Here is an 18,990-nt window from a genome sequence, read left to right as displayed (position 1 = left end):
GTTAATCTTAGGCATCCTGTACCTTTTATCTCGGCAACTTATTCACTTGTGTTTTTTGTAATAAAATTTTTTAAGTAATATTTTTTGTAATAAAATTTTTTAAGTAACCTTTTTTTCTACTTCATGAAGTTTGTCCTTAATGGTTAACTGTAATAATCAAGTATGCATGTTGTTAATTATCTCTGTCATCTGTCTTATTTCCTACCCTCTTCTAACAATTGTGTCATAGTGCAACTGCGAGGTTTCCCTTCTGTTAAACCTTTAAAACCATTTTACTCTCAGTTTCCCTTTCAGCACTGACTGACCTCATAGGTCCCAGCGCTTGACCTTTGGCCTACATTTTATGCTCCATTCCATTCCATTCCGTTCCGTTCTAACGCTGAATAGCGAGGACGACGAACAAAAGTGAACTTGTTCCAGAAGACCAGTTAGAATCTGGAAATCATTTTATTTGTTCCGTCTGCCTTAAAGGACCCTGGGCTTTCCATGTCCTAGCATACAATTAGCCCAGTCGGAATGGGTGTTCTAAAGTCAAATACCTAGTTATGAAACGAAGGAAGGACCACCAACTTGTTTGACTAAATAATAATAGTGTTTTATTAAAGTCAGCTTTGCAGTAAAGGGCAGTGTCTTCTCAGAGTTATAACCGTGTTCAGTTCAGTGCTCTTTCCTCTGCTGTTTCCAAATATCACTCTTTTTATAAATCACTGATTTTTAAATTTGTCTTGATATTAATAAGTTGCACACAAATTTCAAGGAAATTCTTCAATTTTTACGAGTAGGTATGAAATCAAAGTACTGATACCAAGCTATATTAAGATTTACTGATAACAAAATGTACAAAACACGAACACTAACATGAACTTTCTCATGTGAAAGTATGTTAATTAATGGCACGAGTATAAAAATGAACCCAACGGCTATTTTAAGAAAATACTCACTGATATTGAAGACAGCATTGGTGCATGCACGCAATACGGAAGGCACTTAAAACCTGCAATATTGTTCACAAAAGTATCACATATATCAGTTTGATATTTTTGATTCACGAACCACATCCACTTACGTCAATGCATGAAAAACACGAAATACATTTCGAAGTCGATCCAGGTAAATACATACAGATCGACAATTTACTCAGTACATGCTCAGTGGCTGACTAGTTCATAAAAATCTTATCATTATAGGTGAATAGGTGTATATATATATATATATATATATATATATATATATATATATATATATATATATATATATATATATATATATATGTGAGTGTGTGTGTATGCAGTCTTAATAAAAAACCATATATATATATATATATATATATATATATATATATATATATATATATATATATATATATATATGTATGTGTGTGTGTGTGTGTGTGTGTGCACATATTTGATTATGTATAATGACCTAAGAAAGTAACGTAGTTTCTCTTTTCCATGCGAGAATTGCGTTGACATCCTGAAATAATAAAGAAAAATAACGAGGAAAGTTTGAAAGGGGGTGTGTAAAAAGTAATCCCTTCGCTAAGAAGAGCTTCCATTCAGTTTCAGCAACGATTCCCTCTGGCGACTCTTCAGCGTGGCCAGAAGGTGAAGCTCCGGCAGCGTGAGCAACAAGCAGTTTTGATTCGAGTTGTTCGAGCTGACGTAAGCACTCACCAGCCCCGAGTACTCTTTGAACTGCAAGCTTGAGTCGCGGCCTTTGACCTCGTGGGTTCCGCAGTCCTGGAAGTACTCGTCTCTGAGGCCTCTGAGGGCAGAGACCTCGTCTGCCATTCTCTTGACTCCGAAGTCCTCGACGGCTCTCCTGTGCTTAGCCAGGAAGTGGTCGTAGAGGATGACGTCTGCGCTGTTCAACTCCCTCAGGGCGCTTAGGACCTCCGGGTGGAGAGTCGGTTTGACCTCTTCCCTTCGGGCGTTCTTGGTGAAGTAGACGACGTCGTGCAGAGACCAGCAGAGGAGGTGTCTCAGGAGGACCAGAGACTCGTCCATGAATTCGGAAACCATCACGAGATCGAAGCGTTTGTCTAGAGAGTCTATGGCGGCTCTGAGCTCCGGGACAGACATGTTGTCGGGGTAACCGTAGTCGAAGAGCATCTGGTTCTTGCCGAATTTCCCCCCTAATCTCGGAAGAGATTCCAGCCTCTGCAGAGAAAGTATAATTTTTAGGCAAGATTTTAAATCGCCGGAGCAAGCATCGTTATCGTTTTATTCATGATTATAAAATTCCTAAAAAATGTTAATCCTATTACTGCACCTTTATTCGTACTCTCTTTCCTCCATGTTGCTATCTACCCTCTCTTAAACAATTGTTTCGTAGTGCAGCTGCGAGGTTTTCCTCTTTTACACCATTCAGACCTCTCTACTCTCAAATTCCCTTTCAGCGCTTAATGACCTAATAGGTCGTAGCGCTTGGCCTTTGGCCTAAATTCAATATTCTGTTCTGTTCTTCTGATTAATTAGCTAGAACCAAGTTACCTCTACAGATTGGATGCTGTACTGGGACAGTTCGATCCCGAGGGTCTCCCCCATGTGGAAAAAGAAGTTACAACCACTGGATGCTGTACTGGGACAGTTCTACAGATTGGATGCTGTATGCTGTACTGGGACAGTTCGATCCCGAGGGTCTCCCCCATGTGGAAAAAGAAGTTACCTTTATAGACTGGATGCTGTACTGGGACAGTTCGATCCAGAGGGGTCTCCCCCATGTGGAAAAAGAAGTTACCTTTATAGACTGGATGCTGTACTGGGACAGTTCGATCCCGAGGGTCTCCCCCATGTGGAAAAAGAAGTTACCTTTATAGACTGGATGCTGTACTGGGATAGTTCGATCCCGATGGTCTCCCCCATGTGGAAAAAGTTGTAGAGACTTTCGTACAGAGTCGAGGGGTCCCTGACGATCGTGACCCATGTCGAGTCGTCGTGCAGGATCTTGGAATGCTCCGGAACGTTCAGTCTCGTGTGGACTGCGAAAATGTCGACTTTGCCACTCGGAGGCAGAAGGCCTTCTGGGTACAAGGTTAGCCTGGAAGGGACGGACTTGATGTTGTTATTGTTATTGTACTTTAAAATAAATAGTTTTAATGGAACTTTTGTATGTACAAGGAAAGGAAAACGAAATCGTGATAAGGAAAAGAACTGAGCAGACATTTTGGTTTTTTTTATGACTAAATAAAGGTTTCAGTTTTTGCAAAACAGATCATGAATGACTGGCTCTGTATATATATATATTATATATATACATATATATAGATAGATATTCGTATATATATATATGTATATATATTTGTATATATGTGTATATACAGTATATATACACGTACATACTGATGTGCAGTATCGCAAAAAGTCCATTCTTGTACTTATTACCAATGCCTCCAATTCAACAAGCCACAAGTCAACAAGCCACATGAACAATCTCGTTGTCTCTGACACCAAAGAAACCGTACTTCTCAACAAAGATGGAGAGAGCTACGCAGGAGGCATAATATTCATATTCTCAAGCACGAAAGTTATTACTGAAAGCATTGTTCAACATATTATGCCTTTAAAGGCTCAAGAACTCACCGTAAACAATCTTGGGTTCCCTAGATAGTTCCCGATCTCCGGAAGAGCGAAAGTGAGGTTGTGCTTGAATCCGTAACGAAGGAAAATGTTCTGTGAGGAGAGAAATTAAGATCTGAGTCAGAGTAGGATTTGATTATGAGTTAAAGAAAGTGATGGACAAGAGTAAATATGTGATTAGGAGGATTTACGTAGGATGATTCTTGATATAGATGTACAGTATATATTACAGTATATATGTGTATATATATATATATATATATATATATATATATATATATATATATATATATATATATATATATATATATATATATATATATATATATATATATATATATATATATATATATATACTGTATATGTGTGTGTATGTGTGTTTGTGTGTGTGTGTCGTCCTGAAGAATAACAGTCTGTAATCCAAACGTTGGAAGTAGCTTGAAGTTCTACGAAGTCACAATATCCTGTATCAAAGGTCTTTCTGATAATGGCCGTGAGTTGGTATAACTGTAAGTTAAGGAGTGTCGCTGTTGCCTTAGTCCTTCTTATCGTTTCCTAAATGTTGTTTATATATATGTCAATCAAAACCTGTTGGTTGGTTTATCTTTATTTTTGCGTTTTTTTCACGAAAGAGCATTGTAACCTTTCGTTGCTGAATGTTTACGGCATTTTTGGGCTGTATGAATGTTCAAACATTCAGAGCAATAATAACAATAATAATAATAATAATAATAATAATAATAATAATAATAATAATAATAATAATAATAACTTTTTTTTTTGTCTATCACATTCATCCTATTCGACTGGGTGGTTTTTATAGTGTGGGGGGTTACTGGTTGCATCCTGCCTCCATAGGAGTCCGTCACTTTTCTCACTATGTGCGCTGTTTCTGGTAGCAGACTTTTCTGCACGAGTCCTGAGCTACTTCCGCATCTAGTTTTTCCAGATTCCTTTTCAGGGATCTTGGGATCGTGCCTAGTGTTCCTATGATTATGGGTACAATTTCCACTGGTATATTCCATATATTATTATTATTATTATTATTATTATTATTATTATTATTATTATTATTCACATTGGATTCCTCGCAAATACAACCACAAGCAACTTTGAAATGAATATACTTCGAAATTGGCAAGCGAGAACTCGTCAGTATTTTCACCTACACTGATAATTTAGAAAGTCAAGTGACGGGGAACATCTCCATCTGCACCTCAAGATTTTCAATTTTATCCTTTTGAAAGCACCGAAGCAAACCCTTAAGATATGTTCTCGCGATATGTCGCCGTCAGTGCACCTCACGCGCGGTGCACTGCAGGCATTACTTAATAAGGTTCTTTGCAGCGTCCCTTCGGCCCGTAACTGCAACCCCTTTCATTCCTTTTACTGTACCTACATTGATATTCCTTCCTTCCATCTTACTTTCTTCCCTCTTTTAACAATTGCTTTTACTCACAATATTCCTTTCAGCACTGAATGATATATAGGTCCCAGCGATTGGCCTTCGGCCTAAATTGTATATTCTAATTCTATTCTACACTATGTTGCGTCTGGGAGGCTCGATGCTTGTGGAAATAAAGTCGCGTTATCATAAGAAAACTGAAGCCATATTGGAGAAAGTAGTCCTCCGGTTTCTTGTTGCAGACTTGACACATTTTTGGGGTTTCTATAAGCGACGGAAGACGACTTCCAGGGAAAGCATCCAAGGGGTGGGGGCGGGGGAAGAAACGACAAAACTCGACTCCAGTTATGCCCGAAAGTACGCCAGTGAGATTCTCTTGGCAAAGTCATTTTAACAAAATCCAGGAAGACTTAATAAAGCCTGGTCTATCCTGACAGAACTTAACTACGACTTCGATTGGTAAAAGCAAGGGTACTAAATTATTATTAAAAACATTGAATGTCCGTTCTTCGGCGCTCTCCCTAGAGAAAAGATGAACAGACGAACAAAATGGTTAGTTCATGAGTCATGCTTCATCAGTAGTTTGGTATATATGAGCGTTACAGACATGTTTTTGTGATGTTTGAAACTTGACACTGGGGTTTATGTAATTATTATCTTTATGTGTTCAAAATTTGTTCTTTGACTTGCTTATCTCTGTTGCAGTCGGGTAAACGTGTACAAATTGGTAACAGCTGTAGTTTTATCTCACGAAATTACTATTCAGGAGATGAACCTTATCCATATGGAACTATCCCACAGGGGCCACTGACTTGAAATTCAAGTTTCCAAAGAATATGGTTTTCATTATTATTATTATTATTATTATTATTATTATTATTATTATTATTCAGAAGATGAACCCTATTCATATAGAACAAGCCCACAGGGTCATTGACTTGAAATTCAAACTTCCGAAGAATGTGGTGTTCATTATTATTATTATTATTATTATTATTATTATTATTATTATTATTATTATTATTATTATTATTATTCAGAAGATGAACCCTATTCATATGGAACAAGCCCACCACAGGCGCCACTGACTTGAAATTCAAGTTTCCAAAGAATATGGTGTTCACTATTATTATTATTATTATTATTATTATTATTATTATTATTATTATTATTATTATTATTATTATTATTATTATTATTCAAATGAACCCTATTCATATGGAACAAGCCCACAGGGGCCACTGACTTGAAATTCAAGCTTCCAAAGAATATTATGTTATTATTATTATTATTATTATTATTATTATTATTATTATTCAAATGAACCCTTATTGGAACAAGATTTCACAGGCCACTTATTATTATTATTATTATTATTATTATTATTATTATTATTATTCAGTAGATGAACCCTATTCATATGGAACAAGCCCACCTCAGGGGCCACTGACTTGACATTCAAACTTCCAAAGAATATGGCGTCCAAGAAGCATCAGAAGGTGATGGCAAGTACAGAAAGAAGAGATCACTTATTAAATAAGAAAAACAAATTGATCGAAATGAATAAGCAGACAGATAAAAACGTAAGTAAATTATTAATAGATAAAGAGAATTGAAGTAATAATAAAAACAGCAAGACTCTGCAGTCAAGAAGATCCACAACACTCGATCCCACGAGGTGACCTGCCTTCCCATACCTGGACGGTAGAAGAGGCACACTTGTGGGTTTTCAGGAACATGATATGGTCGTGGGAAGAACACCGAGCAGAGGCGTTCCCCCCCGTCTCCCCCTGGGAAGATTCGCTGGAGAAGATGCCAAATCTGGGAAGAAAGGAGAGGGAAAAGTTAAGGAAAATAGGAATTATGCGAGAAATTAAAGAAATTGAGGAGCTAAGAAAAATAAATCATAAAACTGAAATGCAGTTAGGGTGAATACAAAGAAAATTTCCCGTAGAGGGTTAGTGCCGTCAGCGCACCTCAGGGGGTGCACTGTAGGCATTGCTTAAGGTTCTTTGCGACGTCCCTTCTGCCTCTAGCTGCAACTCCTTTCTTCCAGCTTACTTTCCACCCTCTCTAACAATTGCTTCATTGTGCAACTTTGAGGTTTTCCGCCTGTTACACCATTCAAACCTTTTTACTGTCATTTTCCATTTCAGCGCTGAATGACCTCATAGGTCCCTGCGCTTGGCATTTTGGCCAAAATTCTATATTCCATTCCATTACAATACAAAGAAATTTACTTCTATGCGTTATGTATGTATGTATGTATATATGTATGTATATATACATATATATACATACATATAGTTTGTATCACAGTTTTACCCTCTAAATACAACACGGATAATCCGTTGCATAAGCACTTCTATTCAACACAATTTTTTTGCTAGCTGTCTAGGTAGAAAATATATCATTCAGTAAGGCAAACAGTAACTTCTGTTGTAACGGATGCAGGCAACCAACTCCATTCGTTTCATTCTGTTAAATGAACACTTCATTTACCTAATTTTCTTTCCCTTTTTTTGCCAGTATCAATATTATTAAAAAAGAAAAGGATCATAAATGCTTTATAAATATCCGAGGAGAATGTAACGCTTGCAGTGTGCTTTTTGCGGCACACTGTAAACAATATGAATGTTTTTTGAGAGTCCATTTTCGAAACCCAGCTACGTTTATTTTCTGGATTTTACTTTTCATTGTTTACTTTGGTCTTTCCCACCTAGCTGTCCAACTTCCTTAACTTTACCCTGCTCCTGTTTTAGTTCCCATGTGTGCCATTTGTGTTGCCAAGAAGTATATGTCATTTTTTTTTTTTTTTTTTTTTGACCTGACATTAAATGTACGCAGCCGATATCACTGAAACTTGTAATTTGCTTTTGATTGGTAAGCTACATGATCTTTCCACCAACCACTATCAAATTCAGTGATATCAGCTGCGGATATTTACGGTCGACTAAAAAAAACATGAGTCTAGAAATGTGACTAAGTGGAATAATGTTTTGTATATCTAAGGTTTTAGTGAATTAATTCTTATTGAATAATTTTGAATGATAATTATATAGATTCCATCAAATATCATTCATATCAGGAGCAATTACATCTAAAAAATATATATGAAATAATTAGCAATTGATAAAACTGGTGAATTTTCATAATCATTTTTGTTGAAAACACTATTTCCTCGTCTCCAAGACAGAAAGTTCAACGCCATTGTAAAATTTGTTCCTCTTTTTTTCTAAAACATTAAATTCATGCTTAGTTTAGATATTAAAACAAAAGAATACAGTAGATGTAAAGGGTACGAATTTATGTATTGTTATTATTTGTTATTCGAAAACTTAAAGACAACTGAAATTAAAACGGACCTCTAGGGGTTGGCCTGAAAACATAACATAAACACACTACTTATTTAATATAACAGCATTGGAAGAAACAGCGAGTGGAGAGAGAGAGAGAGTGGAGAGAGAGAGAGAGATATTTTCAGATACATTAAAACATGCACATGTCCAAAACATATATGTCCATTTACGCGTATAGATATTTTCATATATATATATATATATAAATGTATACACACACACATATATATATATATATATATATATATATATATATATATATATATATATATATATATATATATATATATATGTATATATATATATATATATGTGTGTGTGTATGTAAACAGAGAGAGAGAGAGAGAGAGAGAGAGAGAGAGAACTCTCACATATGTATTAAAACATGCCTATGTCCATTTACGCGTGTGTTTTCACGTAGAGAGAGAGAGAGAGAGATATGCATATGTACATTTACGCATATTCCTATTTTCATGTGTAAATACACGAGCATGTGTGAATGCAGTTTTACACTCACACAACAGATTACGTAAAAGGTTAAGTGTGTCAGCGCAACCTAGACGCATGTCATAACTAAGAGGCATATGTTTGAAAAAAAAAAATTGAGCCAAACACAGTTCCCCTTGAACGTAAGACTTCTATTTTAATACAAATCTCCAACTTATGGTGTTTCCTCATGACCTTGTCTGAGAACAGAATCGTTAAAATGCTTCAGGGGAGAGAGAGAGAGAGAGAGAGAGAGGCGCCACATTTGCATCAAAGTATGCATATTTACATTTACACATAAATATTTTCATGGAGAGAGAGAGAGAGAGAGACGCTACATTTGCATCAAAGTATGCATATTTACATTTACACAAATATTTTCATGGAGAGAGAGAGAGAGAGAGAGAGAGAGAGAGAGAGAGAGAGAGAGAGAGAGAGAGAGAATTCAAATGCGTTGTAGGATTTCTTTTCGTGTGGGTTACGCCTTTTTTTATTGAAAATCAGATTTACAGCTATTACAGTGTTTAAAGATTTTATTAACAAATGAATGTTCTATATGAGTCTTTATCAGTTTATTTTCAGGAAATATTATCAATATCGACGATTGTTTTTAAAAGAGCAGCTTTTGAATAACATATTCTTCCCTCAAGCATATCACAAAAGGAAGGTACCGTCTATCGTTTTCTGTTCATTCCCGTTCTCTTTTAGAATTGCTGGGGATACTGACCTGTTATTGGTGGACTGATCAGAGCTGCTTAGCAGAAGAGTTATTCCCGCTCCTATTGCAACGAACAGAATCAGAGTCCGTAGGGATCGCTGGGTGATCACCGTCTGAAAAATAATTTTCACTTAAGGATAAGCAACACTAAGTCATATACAGTGCATTGTAAATTGACATACACGTATGTAAGAAGCACATATACGAATGAAATCAATAATTTATAGAAACAAAAACGCACTTAAGTTGGACAAGGACACTTCCACACACAGTCAGATTATATTTATACATACATACGTACACACACACGCATATAATATATATATATATATATATGTATGTATGTATGTATACATATATACATTATATATATGTATATATACACTATGTATATGCATGTATAGGTGTATACATATATATTTTATTATATATATATATATATATATATATATATATATACTGTATACAGTATATGTGTGTATGTATATATATATATATATATATATATATATATATATATATATATATATATATTTATATATATATATATATACCAACCCAAAGAAAAAATAATTTCTTCGAGTGGGTGTAGTTTTGTGGTTTTTTTTTAAACTTATACACTATGACACCACAGCCTGTACTTGACAAAGATAATATTCCGTAAGGGATTTACCCTATTGCTTCCTGCGTTTTCTGAGAGATATCAGCTATTCCACCTTCTTCACTTCCTGTATTTATCGCCCGTGATTCTTTCTGTAAAAACTTAAGTACTATGTATATTTTTATTAAAAAAAATAATACTTATTATAATGATAATTTATCCCACGTTTTCCTCAAGGCTGAATCACTGAAGATGGTGCCGCTCTGTGGAAGAGAGTGGGGTAATTTTTTCATGGCTTCTTTATCTTGTTCATAATGCGGGCTTCGTACTTGAATAAATTCAGGTTTCGGTGATGAAGCATCGAAATTTAACGAATGCCCAGAGGCCCCATCTTTTTCGCTGCAGTATCGCCCTCACAGGAACATACACACACACACACACACACACACACATATGTGTAAATGGATGTATGGATGTATTTATGTATGTATGTATGTATGTGTGTATATATGTGCCAGCATAACTCTGAAACGCAGGAACATACACACACACACATATATATAAATGGATGTATGGATGTGTGTATGTGTGTGTGTGCCAGCATAACTCTGAAACGCATTGAGCGATTTCAACCAAACTTGGTATACATATGACTTATTATCTAGAAGTCAGCACTGTGGGGGTACAGAATCAGATCGCAGCTGCTGCATTTTTGGGCGGAGACAGGGCCTACTATTGACAATACCGGCAATGCTGCTGAAGCAATTACAGAAAATTAAGGAGTGGTGTAAAACTAAGCAATATAGATAAGCTGTAATAGTATCTAGCCTATCCAAGGAAAGAATAATGTGTGCATGTATCTGTATAGGGCTAAATAACATCTAAACCTCCGTATACATACCGCCTGAATAGTCTATTTAGTTCTGTATGTATGCATGTATACACTAGTCTTTCCTTGGGTAGGCGTGTAAATAACATCAATCTTTTATTGCTTATCTATACTTTTTAGTTTTGTACCACTGCTCCACGTAAGGCGGTTGTACCGTCAGTGCACCTCACGCGGTGTACTGTAGGCATTACTTTAGGTTCTTTTCACCGTCCCTTCTGCCCCTAGCTGCAACCCCTTCCTTTCCTTTTACTGTACCTCCGTTCATATTCATTTTCTTCCATCTTACTTTCCACCTTTTCCTAGCAATTGTTCCTCATGTGGTGCACTGTAGGCATTACTTTATGTTCTTTGCACCGTCCATTGACCCCTAGCTGCAACCCCTCCCTTTCCTTTTACTGTACCTCCGCTCATATTCTTTTTCTTCCACCTCACTTTCCACCCTCTTCCTAACAACTGTTTCATAATGCGACTGCGAGATTTTCCTCCTGTTACGCCTTTAAAACCTTTTTCGCTTTCAGTTTCCCTCTCGGCACTGAATGACCTCGTAAGTACCAGCGCTTGCTCTTTGCCTAAATACATTTCATTCCGTTCTGTATCACTGGTAGATTTCATGTAATTGTTTTAGCATTTTAATTCAGGTTTTACACGTAGGATTGACCAACAGCTATGCTAAGGATTTTACTTGTAGGATTGACCATCAGCTATGCTAAGGATTTTACTTGTAGAATTATCAACTCTTGCTAAGGATTTCACTTGTAGGATTGACCATCAGATTTGGTAAGGATTTTTATTTGTAAGATCGACCATCAGCTTTTGCCAAGGGATTAACTTACTTACGGTGTCGGTGGTATAATCCGTACCGGAGGACCCCCCAAAAAACAGCTAATCATCGTACACTTGCCATGACGCCAGCGTCTTTCAGCAGTTTGTTTGGTTTTGCTCTTATACAGCTCCCTTGAATGTTAATGAAACTGAAATGCTGGGCTTTATGGTATATTTGTTGACGTATATACTTTTTAATTACTTGAATTGCAGTGATTAATGAAGTTTATTCAGTTGTATTCATTCTGCTAATGCTTTGATTTGATGATGACATTGTATTTTTGGTATTAGAGTTTTATTTTCATTCTTTTGCATTTTTCTATTTCCACGGTCACCTTTCGTAAATGAAGGCAATGAAATTATGTCATACAAGAATAAATAAAGATGCAGAAGGAAATCAATACGTGTCAGCTGTTGTAAAGAAATAGATATTGGTTGAAATCACCTTCCTATGAAGGTTCATAAGCAGATTAATGTCATATCAGAGATTGGTTGAAGTTACCTTCCTATGACAACCCAACTATTTTTCTTAGGGACCAAAATGTCTTCTTTCTTTTTCTCAAATAAATGATATCAGGATACAAAGAAGAAAGGCATTGCTTTCTTTGTCCTGGGAGAGAAATGCTAACTTATAAATTCCAAGAATATTGATTAATCTTAATTATTATACGTCTTATCTTTTCAATCTACAGGGGTCTGACTGACAGGTACATTCACATCAGACTCAATTTTCTAGCCCCGTGTGAAGCCACAATTTGGAAACGTATTAGGGATGTAGGTGTGCGAAGTAGCGCAGTATGAATGATTATATTCAGAAAAGGACTTGACACATCTGAACAAACAAGTGACTAAGTTGCATTTGGGGCTCTGTTTGATTTATGTAGCAGTTGGAACGCTACTGTAAAAGATATATTTATATATTTTTGGGCATTAGATGTAAGAGAAACATGTCCTTGTCTTTATAGGAATGCATGAAGTTATTAATATGATTATTCAGTAGATGAAACCTATTCATATGGAAAGAGCCCACAGGGGCCATTGACTTGAAATTCAAGTCTTTATAATTAATGCATTATTATTATTTATTAATATGATTATTCAGTATTATTCAGAGGTGAAACCTATTCATATGAACAAGCCCACAGGGGGCATTGACTTGAAATTCAAGCTTCCAGATATTATTATTATTATTATTATTATTATTCACTAGATGAAACCTAATCATATGGAACAAGCCCACAAGAGCCATTGACTTGAAACTGATTATTATTATTATTATTATTATTATTATTCAGTAGATGAAACCTATTCATTCGGAAGAAGTAAGCAGAAGTAAAGGGAAATACGGAAAGAAGAGACCCCACTTATTAAAAAAGAAAGGAGTAAAACGAATGAAAGGTTGCGAGCTTTGCCGTATTTGAAGGCAGACGTGAAAAAGTGGCAATCTCAAGCCTCAGCTTGCTTATACCCACGGTCTGGGTAGAGAAGAGATAACGTCGCATAAAGATTCAAGAACTGAAGGTTGTTGGCAGCGTCCCCTCGACCCGCAGCTGCACCAAACACTTTTCAGCATTTTGCTTTACTCTCGTTCCCACTTTCTTTCTTCCATCTTGCTATCCAACCACTCCAGCTCCCTCTTTTCCAGCTGTCTTAAGCACCGAATGGCTGTAAGTGCCCCTGCGCTTGGCTTTATAGCCAAATTTTCAAGAATAAATCCTCTTCAAGATGGAAGCTTGCAGGAATCAAGAGAATATGGCGATGGAAAAGACGAAATTTCCGATTATTTTGAACCTCACATTGGAAAGGGTATCAACAGTAAATTATCTCTCACTTAGGGGCTTTCAAATTTCGTCATATCAAGGACTCAGAGGACCCATAGACATGATGAACCACATCCAAGGACCCGTAACAAGAAACAAGTGTCATTTTTAGAACAGTAATTCGTCCCTAAAGGAATAATTCATGATAGAGACAGTTTATGCTGCTTTAAATTTCTCGTTGTTCAGAGAAACGTTCTAGAAGATTCTGAAGCAGGCCCTCTTGATGAAGGAGCCAGGAGAAAATGTTTGAACAGCTTTCAACAAAGGTCATGGTTCATCCGAAACAAACGTTGATAGTATAAAACATCTGTAAAACCATCTACTACTGATAGTCAATCCGAACCAAACTTTGATAGTATACAACATCTATAAACCATCTACAGACAGTACTGACAGCTCATCAGAACCAAACTTGGATAGTATAGGGCATCTATAAAACCATTTGCAGATAGTTCATCCGAACCAATTTTTGATATTATACAACACCTATAGAACCATCTACTGACAGTACTGATAGCTCATCAGAACCAAACTTTGACAGTATACCGCATCTATAAAACCATCTACTGACAGTACTGATAGCTCATCAGAACCAAACTTGGATAGTACACGACATCTATAAAAACCATCTACTGACAGTACTGATAGTTCATCAGAACCAATCTTTGATATTATCCACCTAGAAAACCGTCTGCTGATAATGGAAAATATACTAAAAAAAAAATAATTTCTGGCTCTCAGAGTTCTAACAGAAGTTCCCCATCTGCCTACTAGTTATGAAACCTCACTTTACTTTTGCCAAAAATAGAGCCATTTTCACATTTATCTTGGTGGCCGGTACTTTTGCCATTAATAGAGCCCTTTTCACATTTATCTTGGCCGGTCACGACGAAGCAAACATGTCAGGAGCTTGGCCTCCTGCATTTGCTTATTACAAGTGAAAACAAGTGTAATCAAAGCCACAGGTGTGTCTTTCTGAAGACTTCAGTTTGTTCAGAGAATCGATGGACCGCAGTTTGTTTACAAGTGGGGGAGTAATTTCTAAATAATCACTAGCGAGGACAGTCTTGCTATTACGACACTTCCGCCAATTTTGGCAGTTGCGGCGTTGGAAATTGTGACTTTCAAGTGGAAGTGAATTCATGGCGACCGGAAATGTCGTTACCGTAGAAGAGAAAGCGAGTGAAGACGCGTAATGACGCCCTCGAGGTGCGCTATCAAAGTTTGCGTCAATAATTTAAACATCTGAAATGGTCCACTTTCCCGAATCATCTGAGATCGCTCGTGAAGGTAATTTGTTGAGATTTTTTGGGAGGAGCAGCGGGTTTGTGAAGACTGGAGATAGAAAACAAAAAAACTTTATTATTATTGGTATTATTATTATTCAGAATATAAACCCGTATTCATACGGAACAAACCTACAGGGGCCATATACTTGAAATTCAAACTTTCCAAAATATATGGCGAGAAATCATCCTGTGACAAACAGAAAATGACTTGTCGCCAGAGTTAAGCAGATCACTGGCTCTGCCTGCATGAGAGATACTCTCTGCTGATGACAAGGAAATTTTTTAAGGCCATGATTAGGCTCTTGCGTAATTCCAGCACGTGTGAATTCTTACTGCAGTCTGCAGTGTGTTTCTTTCTCTCTAAATGCCAGCCTTGGAACTCGCTTTCCTATTTCTGTTTTCCCCTGACACCTGTAGCCTTTGTCCCTTTAGTGGAGCAGTGTCGTTTTTATTCTAACTGAGCTAAGAAAGGCATTTAGTTGCCAGTTCCGTCGGCCTTCTATATCTGGAAAAAAAGTCACTTTCCTAGCAGGTCATCCATTTTGTCTGGTAGAGAGAGAGAGAGAGAGAGAGAGAGAGAGAGATAGAGAGAGAGAATTTAATCCAGTAGCTTCCTTACACAGACTGAATCTTACGACTGTTGCTAAACATTTACTTGAAAAGGTGGGCGATATAGGAGCCTTGCTGTCAAAGTCATCCTTAACGGAAAATAAAGTAAAAAGGTGACATGTATGTGAAGTCACCATATAAATCAGTATGGGAAACTATTAGTTAGACTAATATCAAGACAATACAGTGTCTCCATACGTTTTACTAATCCACTGAAACTAATGGCATAAAAGTACCAGAAAATATAGGACAGCATAATATTAATCTTTGTATTGAAAATTAAGTTATATTCGTTGATATGATTTGGGGTTATTCAACGTCTGAACGTTTTGAAGATCGTCTTTGTAATATAAGTTATATTTATTGATGATTTGGGGTCGCAAAAAACGTCAAACGTTTTGAAGATCGTCTTTGTATTAAAAACTAAGTTATATTTATTGATATGATTTGGGGTCGCAAAAATTCAACGTCAGATTTTGAAGATCGTCTTTGTATTGAAAACTAAGTTATATTTATTGATATGATATGGGGTCGCAAAATTCAACGTCACAGACGTTTTGAAGATCGTCGTTGTATTGAAAACTAAGTTATATTTATTGATATGATATGGGGTCGCAAAATTCAACGTCACAGACGTTTTGAAGATCGTCTTTGTAATGAAAACTAAGTTATATTTATTGATGTGATTTGGGGTCGCAAAATTCAACGTCACAGACGTTTTGAAGATCGTCGATTGATTTGGGGTCGCAAAAAACTCACAGACGTTTTGAGGATCGTCGTTGTATTGAAAACATGATGTGATTTGGGGTCGTAAAATTCAACGTCACAGACGTTTTGAAGATCGTCGAATGAAAACTAAGTTATATTTATTGATATGATACGGGTCGCAAATTCAACGTCAATTTTAAAAGATCGTCTTTGTTTGAAAACTAAGTTATATTTATTGATATGATATGTTAAAATTCAACGTCACAAACGTTTTGAAGGTCGTCTTTGTAATGAAAACGTTATATTTATTGATATGATATGGTGTTCAACGTCACAGACGTTTTGAAGATCTCTTTGTTTGAAAACTAAGTTATATTTATTGAGTAGGAAGTTCGCAAAATTCAAGGTCAGACGTTTTGAATCCGTTGTAATGAAAACTAAGTTATATTTATTGACATGATTTGGGGTCGTAAAATTCAACGTCACAGACTTTTAAGGGTCGAATGAAATTCTTTAGGTATGTTAAGCCCAAATGCTTTTAGCTAAGGTTACATAAAAGAGGTTGATTACCTGTTGACGAGTCTCTTGTTTACGTAGGTGAGTAGGAAGTTCTATGTAAGGCAGGAATCCATAATCCCCTTGATTAGCACAAGCCCGGTGAACACGTGAACCTCAAACTTTTGCAGAAAATAAGAGGTTGATTACCTGTTCAAGAGGTACAGAAATCTGGAAAGCTTTGATTATTATTATTATTATTATTATTATTATTATTATTATTATTATTATTATTATTATTATTATTATTATTGCGGGAGACAGGCGTCTCTTGTGTATGTTTTATTATAACATTACTCAAATCTTTAGCATCTCATTAGAAATGTATGTGAAGATTACTCTTGAGGTAATCGGTAATATATATATTTTCCTTGAAGATCTCAACATTTAGTGATAGAGATAATCGTAATCGCGACTCAGAGGAAACCATTTACGGTAGTTTCCTAAACTTTAAGGAAAATTAACGAGTAAATTAATTAGTAAACTTCTCTTAACATTTTTTTATGACGTAGGGTGCAGTAGCTCTCAAAAGCCAGAAAAATTTATACTTTTATCATAACATACTTCAAAAATTTACATATGATTAGACGTTTTGTCCACAGAATTTATCAGAAAGTAATTGGTCTTTGTATATCTTCATCATTATTTTTTCCAAAACCTTGCTAAATTGGTATCCCTAAGTCTGAATCTGGGCTGCAACCTGCCTCCTCAGGACCTGGCCGTCATTGCCCTGTTTCTCTTAGGATTCCAACTCTCTCCTAACTATCCTTTCTGTGACCAGCGGTATATATACTTTTTTATAACCCGCCCGGTACTCGTGGTGTGTGCATGTAATTGCATGCAATTCTCTAGGTTTTGCCTGAGGTCCTCTGGGATTACTGCCAGTGCTCCCAGGAGGACAGGTCCTGTTTCCACATCAGATTGTCATAGTCTCTTTATTTCCATCTTCACATATTGCTTTTTTCTCTTTTCTCTGTTTTTGTCTTTAGGTCTTGTGTCCCAAGGTATGGCTACATCTGTCAGAGATACTCTCTGGTTTCTTTATGGACCAGAAGTAAATCTGGTCTTCACGCCTGTATCACTTGGGCCAGTCCTCACATCCCTCTTTTTGTTTTCGTTTTCCAGCTCTCTTTCAAGTATGTGGCTATATGATATTATTATTATTATTATTATTATTATTATTATTATTATTATTATTATTATTATTATTATTATTAATCAAACGAACAATCGTCATGAATATATCACAAAGGTCTTGGGACTGATGTGCGATCGTCAACTTATTTCTACAGCAAGCATTAAAGAATATTAAGAAATACTGTAATGTCGACCCTGTGGCCTGCCTTCTGAAAAATTCTTGAACTGTTGGCCTGTGTATATGTGTATGTATTCGCATATGTATGTATACACAAACACACACACACACACACACACACATATATACACACACACACACATATATATATATATATATATATATATATATATATATATATATATATATATATATACACACATCATTGTATGTCTTAGTCTATTACCTGACTGTGTACAGTATTTATCTCGTAAACCTATACTGACACATACATACACAAACACCAAACACACACGCACACACACAAACACACACACACACATATATATATATATATATATATATATATATATATATATATATATATATATATATATATATATATATATATATATGAAATCATCATAACGTTTTAAGAATAAAATAATGAAATTAGATGAAAGAAAGACGAAATTATTCCCCAACATACCTTCATCATCGGCAGACTCATGACACCAGTTGAAGGGATGCGTACAAAACCACTTTAGGTGCGCTGCGTTAGGATGCTTCACAGGCGCCGTGACAGCGAGTTTCCATCTTCAGGTAATAAGGGTTTTAATATATCTTTCGTCATTAACCAAAGAATGACCAGTGATCGCAAACTTCGAGCGCCCTTTTACCGCAAGACGCTTTCGGTTTCCGAGATGTTTTGGTTGTCTGAAAAGTTGAGAGAGAGAGAGAGAGAGAGAGAGAGAGAGAGAGAGAGAGAGAGAGAGAGAGAGAGAGAGAGAAAGGGTTGACGACAGCAACGTGAGTGCCTTTAAGAGGACGGTGACTGGGAGTCGATCTGAGATCTG

General features: G+C 36.2%; 1 protein-coding gene across 3 annotated transcripts; it reads right to left on the bottom strand.

The window, feature by feature from the left end:
* Nucleotides 1-1,375: 1,375 nt before the first annotated feature.
* On the bottom strand, nucleotides 1,376-18,858 carry LOC136825947 (galactosylceramide sulfotransferase-like). 3 transcript variants are annotated; one of them, XM_067082809.1, is made up of 6 exons: nucleotides 18,624-18,858; nucleotides 9,556-9,659; nucleotides 6,681-6,804; nucleotides 3,582-3,671; nucleotides 2,811-3,039; nucleotides 1,680-2,159 (listed from the first exon to the last, which is right to left on the bottom strand). In XM_067082809.1, the coding sequence occupies exons 1-6, from the start codon at nucleotides 18,642-18,644 to the stop codon at nucleotides 1,828-1,830; spliced, it is 900 nt and encodes a 299-aa protein (XP_066938910.1). In that variant the 5' UTR covers nucleotides 18,645-18,858; the 3' UTR covers nucleotides 1,680-1,827. The 3 variants fall into 3 exon arrangements, with proteins under 3 accessions (XP_066938911.1, XP_066938912.1, XP_066938910.1); XM_067082810.1 differs by lacking the exons at nucleotides 3,582-3,671; nucleotides 6,681-6,804; nucleotides 9,556-9,659; nucleotides 18,624-18,858 and having other exon boundaries at nucleotides 1,376-2,159; nucleotides 2,811-3,002; XM_067082811.1 differs by lacking the exons at nucleotides 2,811-3,039; nucleotides 3,582-3,671; nucleotides 6,681-6,804; nucleotides 9,556-9,659; nucleotides 18,624-18,858 and adding an exon at nucleotides 2,740-2,797 and having other exon boundaries at nucleotides 1,376-2,159.
* Between the last annotated feature and the right edge of the window lie 132 nt (nucleotides 18,859-18,990).

The sequence above is a fragment of the Macrobrachium rosenbergii genome, chromosome 40 (assembly GCF_040412425.1).
Source record: "Macrobrachium rosenbergii isolate ZJJX-2024 chromosome 40, ASM4041242v1, whole genome shotgun sequence".
Lineage (NCBI taxonomy): Eukaryota > Metazoa > Arthropoda > Malacostraca > Decapoda > Palaemonidae > Macrobrachium > Macrobrachium rosenbergii.
Note: the sequence above shows the minus strand (reverse complement) of the source record. Positions and strands in the feature narration are given on the sequence as shown.